The following is a 7,840-nucleotide window of genomic DNA, read 5'->3' on the forward strand; positions in this document are numbered from 1 at the left end:
CTGTGGGATTAAATCAGTATATTAAATTTCATCTGATGTAGATATATTAATAATGATATTGTTATTAAATGTATATTACATATCAAATGCAGATATAGTAATAACGATACTGTTATTGTATGTACATTGATCTGTGGGAAGGTATCAGTATATTACATTGTATCTAATGTAGATATAGTATGATATTGTTATTAAATGTACAATGGTCTGTGGGAATAAATCAGTATATTAAATTTCATCTGATGTAGATATGGTGATAATGATATTGTTATTAAATGTATATTACATATCTAATGTAGATACAGTAATAACGATACTGTTATTAAATGTACATTGATCTGTGGGAAGGTATCAGTATATTACATTATATCTATTGTAGATATAGTAATAACGAAACTGTTATTATATGTTCATTAATCTGTGGGTAGGGATCAGTATATCATTATATCCAATGTCGATATAGTATAAATGATACTGTTATTCAATGTACATTGATCTGTGGGAAGGGATCAGTATATTGCAGGAGATCTAATTCAGATATAGTAATAACGATACTGCCATTATATGTACATTCATCGGTGGGAAGGTATCATTATATTACATTATATCTAATGTAGATATAGTTATAATGATATTGTTATTAAATGCATATTACATATCTAATGTAGATATAGTAATTACGATACTGTTATTATATGTACATTGATCTGTGGGAAGGTATCAGTATATTACATTATATCTAATGTAGATATAGTAATAATGAAACTGTCATTATATGTACATTGATCTGTGGGATTAAATCAGTGTATTAAATTACATCTGATGTAGATATATTAATAATGGTATTGTTATTAAATGTGCATTGGTCTGTGGGATTAAATCAGTATATTAAATTTCATGTGATGTAGATATAGTAATAATGCTATTGTTATTAAATGTATATTACATATCATATGTAGATATAGAAAAAACGATACTGCCATTATATGTACATTGATCGGTGGGATGTGATCATTATATTACACTATATCTAATGTAGATATAGTAATAATGATATTGATATTAAATGTGCATCGGTCTGTGGGATTACATCAGTATATTAAATTTCATCTGATGTAGATATAGCAATAATGATACTGTTATTATATGAACATTGTTCTGTTGGAAGGTATCAGTATATTATATTGTTACTAATGTAGATATAGTAATAACGAAACTGTTATTATTTGTACATCGATCTGTGGGAACGGATCAGTATATTACATTATATTCAATGTAGATATAGTATAAATGATACTGGTATTCAATGTACATTGATTTGTGGGGAGGAATCAGTATATTGCAGTAGATCTAATGTAGATATAGTAATAACGATACTGTTATTAAGTTTTTATTACGTATCTAATGCAGATATAGTAATGACGATATTGTTACAATCTTGCATTGATCTGTGGGAAGTGATCAGTATATTACATTATATCTAATGAAGATATAGTAATAATGATATTGTTATTATATGTACATTGATCTGTAGGTAGCGATCAGTATATTACATTATATCTAATGTAGATATAGTAATAATGATATTGTTATTAAATGTACATTGTTCTGTGGGATTAAATCATTATATTACATTATACCTAATGTAGATATAGTAATAATGAAGGCATCAGTATATTACATTATATCCAATGTAGATATAGTATAAATGATACTGCTATTCAATGTACATTGATCTGTGGGAAGGAATCAGTATATTGCAGTAGATCTAATGTAGATATAGTAATAACGATACTGTTATTAAATATTTATTACATATCTAATGTAGATATAGTAATGGCGATAATGTTATTGTATGTACATTGATTTGTGGGAAGGGATCAGTATATTACATTATATCTAATGTAGATATAGTAATAATGATATTGTTACCAAAATTACATTGATCTGTGGGAAGGCATCAGTATATTACATTATATCCAATGTAGATATAGTATAAATGATACTGTTATTCAATGTACATTGATCTGTGGGAAGGTATCAGTATATTGCAGTAGATCTAATGTAGATATGGTAATAACGATACTGTTATTCAGTATTCATTACATATCTCTTGTAGAAATAGTAATGACGATAATGTTACAATCTGTGCATTGATCTGTGGGCAGTGATCCGTATATTACATTATACCTAATGTAGATATAGTAATAATGATATTGTTACCAAAATTACATTGACCTATGGGAAGGGACCAGTATATTACATTATATTCAATGTAGATATAGTATGAATGATACTGGTATTCAATGTACATTGTTCTGTGGGAAGGGATCATTATATTACATTATATCTAATGTAGATATAGTAATAATGATATTGTTATTAAATGTATATCACATATCTAATGTAGATATAGTAATAACGATACTGTTATTATATGTGCATTGATCTGTGGGAAGGTATCAGTATATTACATCACATCTAATGTAGATATAGTAATAATGAAACTGTCATTAAATGTACATTGGTCTGGGGGATTAAATCAGTATATTAAATTCCATCTGATGCAGATATAGTAATAATGATATTCTTATTAAATGTATATTACATATCTAATGTAGATATAGTAATAACGATTCTGTTATTATATGTACATTGATCTGTGGGAAAGTATCAGTATATTACATTATAACTAATGTAGATATAGTAATAACGATACTGTTATTATATGTATATTGATCTGTGGGAAGGTATCAGTATATTACATTATATCTATTGTTGTTCGGGATTGATGGAAATCCCGGAAGGATTGCGCCGGAAATAAATGACTCTTGCGGGATGGTGTTACAAATTTATTTGATAATGTCAAACTATAAAATTGTGATGCTGATCAGTCTTAAATTGAACGCCGATTTGACAATGATTTGAGGAATGTTGAGTGCACAAATGCAAAGTTGAGTCGTCTGATTGAATTGAACAATTGAGCACAAAGCGGTGAATTATGTCGTTGAATGAATTTACAATGAATAATTGGCGTTGAACTTGACAATTTCTGAACGTTGACAATAAGCTAAGAGCGCTGTTAATTATATAAATTCAGCCGCTGCTGTGATTTATCCCGTGAACAGTGTATGGCCGACACGTGGTTACCGGCTTGTGTGAATAATGAACGTGTTGTAATTGAGCAGTACCTGTCGCAATCCGGTTGCACTTCGAGTTGCTGCGGATTCCTTGGGTCAAGGTGTGAGCCTTTCTGGTGATCTTTTGATTGAACTTCACTTGATCCTTTCGTAACACTGGTGAGCTGATGAGCACGTGTGCCGGTTATCGATTCGTGATCTTTAATGGCGTCGTTGCGCGCGAGAGAGTCGAGTAGACCCTTGCTTACGCGTTACCTAGATGGGCGACTCCCGATCGATAAATCGATCGACCGTGAGCGCCATCATAGCTCAGCGGATTCTCAAACATTTCCGCCCGCCATCAGCAACTCGTTGATGATGATTCTGCAAGGGTGAGCTCAGCTTGATGGTGAACAGGCAGGATGACAAGCTTCGTGATCGGTCGGACAAGAGTCGTGGTTGCAGTCTTCACAGTTGCAACCCTGGTGAGACCATCCTTACCGGGGTGAACGTCGATCACTCTTGCGAGTGGCCATTTACTAGGTGGAAGATGCTCGTTCATGAGCAGCACCAACGAGCCTGTCCTGATGTCGTTCGATGGATGATGCCACTTTGAGATTGATTGAAGTCTCTGCAGGTAGTGTCGAGACCACTGAGACCAGAAGTGTTGAACCCTCTGCTGGATCAGTTGCCATTTCGACAATCTACCTGGTGAGACGTCGAGCAGTGATGGTTCTGGTATCGTGTTGAGCGCTGAACCGATGAGGAAGTGTCCTGGGGTGAGAGCAGAGTTGTCGTCGGGATCGTCACTGAGCGGCTCCAATGGTCTTGAGTTGAGCACCGCTTCGATCTGTGTGAGGAGAGTGGAAAACTCTTCGAATGTTAGTAAGAGCTCACCAATTGTTCTCCTGAGATGGTACTTGATTGATTTCACCACAGCTTCCCATTTTCCTCCCATGTGAGGAGCAGCTGGTGGGTTGAACATCCATTGAGTGCTGTCAGCTGACAGAATCGATGCGATCTGTCGGTGCTCCTGTGAACTTGACGTGAACAGGCGTTTGAGCTCTGCCTGTGCTCCAATAAAATTTGTACCACAGTCAGAGATCCCTCTTCGTGATGAGAATCTTCTGTAGGCTGCCAGAAATCCCTCGGTTGAGTAATCGCTGACAACCTCGAGGTGAACAGCTGATGAGGAGAAGCATACGAACACGCAGATCCATCCTTTGATTGTTTTCGAGCCTCTTCCCCTTGAATTTTTCATTGTGATCGGTCCTGCATAGTCGACACCGGTGTGAGCGAATGGTCGTGATGGTGTGACTCGACAGAGAGGTAGTTGACCCATCATCTGACGAGCACGAATCCCCCTCTGACGAGCACACACGACACATCTCAAAATGTGAGATTTTACAGGAGCTCTGCCACCGATGATCCAGTACCGTTGTCGAATGTATGCGAGCGTGAGCTGCGTTCCTCCGTGAAATGTTCGCTTGTGAGCATCTTCAATGATGATCTTCGACAGGTGAGCGTCCCGTGGGAGGATCGCTGGATGTTTTTCATCCCTGCTGAGCGCTGTGTTTGTGAGTCTTCCTCCTACTCGTATTGTTCCCTGCGAATCGATGAAGGCGGTGAGGCGACTGAAGGGGTGAGTTGCAGGCAGGGTTGAGCCTGAGTTGAGCGTCTTGATTTCGCTGGTGAAGTACAAGTGTTGAGTCGCGTGAATCCAAAAGAGCTGCGCCTTCTCCATGTCGCAGGATGGTATGATGATCACAGGGGGAGTTTCGAGCTTTCTCTTAAGCCGTGAGGCAAACCTGAAACAAAGTGCAGTCAGTCTATACAGCTTAATAAGAGATGAATATTTGTAAATGAGATCCCAATGATAACTTAGCTTTTGAGCTGAAGCAAAGAGTGAGACATTGGGTCTCACTTTGAGCTCGCTGGTTAAAGTTGAGAATTCCTTTTGCTCTGGCCAATGATCTTGATTTCGAGCCATCCATGGAGAACCCTTCCACCAAAGCTCGAATCGTTGAAGTTGATCTGTCGAAATGCCTCGGGAAGCACAGTCGGCTGGATTAGAAGTACCTGGAACATGCCTCCAATGCGCATTTGGAGTGAGTTCTTGGATCTGAATGACTCTGTTCCGAACATAATCCTTCCAACGTGATGCTTGCGATTTGATCCATATGAGCGAAACTTGAGAGTCCGTCCACAGGTGCGTTGCATTGATCTTAACCTTGAGCGTTGATTGAACATATTTTGTGAGTTTTGCCAGTAGGAGTGCGGCCGACAACTCCAATCTGGGTATCGTGAGCCTCTTCAGTGGTGCAACTTTTGTCTTAGAGCAGACAAGTGACGTCATTGAGTCGTTGGACGGAGAGCTGACAGTGATGTAAATCACTGCTGCCATGGCAAGTTGAGAAGCATCAGAGAATCCATGAATTTCTACAGTTGAATTGTTCCATGTGTTGAACCATCTTGGAATTGTCAGTTTGGCCAAACCTTTGAGATCTTCTCTGATGATGAACCATCGTGATGCAATCTGAGACGGTAATTGGTCGTCCCAATTGATTTTGAGTAGCCAGAGTTCTTGTAATAGCATTTTTGCTCGTACTATTACCGGTGAGACGAAACCTAATGGATCAAATATCCGAGCCACTTCGGACAATACGAGGCGTTTTGAACACTTACTTGGTTGATCAGTCAAAGTTGATGAGAAGCCGAATGCGTCAGTTTGAGGCATCCATTGAATACCGAGTAATTTGGTAGTGCAGTCGTCAAATGATATGGGAGCTGACGATTGTGTGGATGACGAAACAGCCCGTAGAAGATCTGGGTGAGTCGCATGCCATTTTGCGAGTGGAAATCCGCCCGCGTTGCACAATGCAATCAGCTGTTGAGCGACCTCCACAAGTTCCGAAATTGAGTCTGCTCCTCCAAAGATATCGTCCACATATCTGCCATGTGTGAGCGAAGGCGTTGCCAGAGGGAATCGATGACCCTCATCGTGAACAAGTTGCATGAGTGCTCGTGTCGCCAGGAAGGGAGCCGCCTTTGTACCGTACGTGACAGTTGTGAGCTGGTAAGGGATGACATTGCGGTCTTCATCGATCCAAAGGATTCGCTGGAGATCCCAATCATCCTTGTGAACTGCTACCTGGCGATACATTTTTGTGATGTCTGTGGCAAAAATGTGGTGATAATGGCGAAGCCAAATTAGAACATCTGTAACATTCAAGAGCAAATTAGCACCAGTATGCATTAAATCGTTGACTGATTTGCCTGATGTCGTAGCTTTTGATCCGTTGAATACAACCCTGAGCTTCGTTGTTGAACTGTCGAGACCTAGAACTCCATGGTGAGGCAAATAATATGGTTGAAGATGAGCAGAGGTCTGAGGTGTTGAACCGTCAGAAGAGACCCTCAACTCTCCTGATGCCGAAGCATCATGTGCCAAGGTCATCTCCCCATCAGGCCCAACGTTCTCAGCCTCTCTTGATGAAATTCTTTTATGATCTGGAGCCTTTACCATGTGTCCTAATTCTTCGTACTCTTTCATGAGCTCGACGTAGAGCTGGTTGTATGTTGAATCCTTGGAGAGTCGTCGCAAAGTGCTTTGTAGACATCTTTGAGCAATCTTGTGTGAATTGCCTAAGAGCGCCGTGAGAATCGACCGTGAGCGCCATCATAGCTGAGCGGATTCTCAAACAATTGTAGATATAGTAATAACGATACTGCCATTATATGTACATTAATCGGTGGGAAGGGATCATTCTATTACATTATATCGAATGTAGATATAGTAATAATGATATTGTTATTAAATGTACATTGATCTGTGGGATTAAATCATTATATTACATTTAATCTAATGTAGATATAGTAATAATGATATTGTTACCAAAATTACATTGATCTGTGGGAAGGCATCAGTATATTACATTATATCCAATGTAGATATAGTATAAATGATAATGCTATTCAATGTACATTGATCTGTGGGAAGGAATCAGTATATTGCAGTAGATCTAATGTAGATATAGTAATAACGATACTGTTATTAAGTATTTATTACATATCTAATGTAGATATAGTAATAACGATACTGTTATTATATGTACATTGATCTGTGGGAAGGAATCAGTATGTTACATTATATCTAACGTAAATATAGTAATAATGATATTGTTATTAAATGTACATTGGTCTGCGGGATTAAATCAGTATATTACATTTCATCTGATGTAGATATAGTAATAATGGTATTGTTATTAAATGTACATTGGTCTGTGGGATTAAATCAGTATATTACATTTCATCTGATGTAGATATAGTAATAATGATATTGTTATTAAATGTATATTACATATCTAATGTAGATATAGTAATAACGATACTGTTATTATATGTACATTGATCTGTGGGAAGGTATCAGTATATTACATTATATCTATTGTAGATATAGTAATAACGAAACTGTTATTATATGTACATTGATCTGTGGGAAGGCATCAATATATTACATTATATCCAATGTAGATATAGTATAAATGATGCTGTTATTCAATGCACATTGATCTGTGGGAAGGAATCAGTATATTGCAGGAGATAAAATGTAGATATAGTAATAACGCTACTGTTATTGTATGTACATTGATTTGTGGGAAGGGATCAGTATATTACATTATATCTAATGTAGATATAGTAATAATGATATTGTTACCAAA

General features: G+C 37.3%; 1 protein-coding gene across 1 annotated transcript; it reads right to left on the reverse strand.

The window, feature by feature from the left end:
- Positions 1 to 3,480: 3,480 nt before the first annotated feature.
- On the reverse strand, positions 3,481 to 6,672 carry LOC123988896. Its single transcript, XM_046289654.1, has one exon. The coding sequence runs from the start codon at positions 6,670 to 6,672 to the stop codon at positions 3,481 to 3,483; it is 3,192 nt and encodes a 1,063-aa protein (XP_046145610.1).
- Between the last annotated feature and the right edge of the window lie 1,168 nt (positions 6,673 to 7,840).

Source organism: Osmia bicornis, unplaced genomic scaffold (genome assembly GCF_907164935.1).
Source record: "Osmia bicornis bicornis unplaced genomic scaffold, iOsmBic2.1, whole genome shotgun sequence".
In the NCBI taxonomy this organism is placed as follows: Eukaryota; Metazoa; Arthropoda; class Insecta; order Hymenoptera; family Megachilidae; genus Osmia; species Osmia bicornis.

Excerpts from the sequence above, each read along its gene's own strand:
- LOC123988896 (XM_046289654.1), bottom strand. The coding sequence starts at position 6,672 with ATGAAAGAGTACGAAGAATTAGGACACATGGTAAAGGCTCCAGATCAT.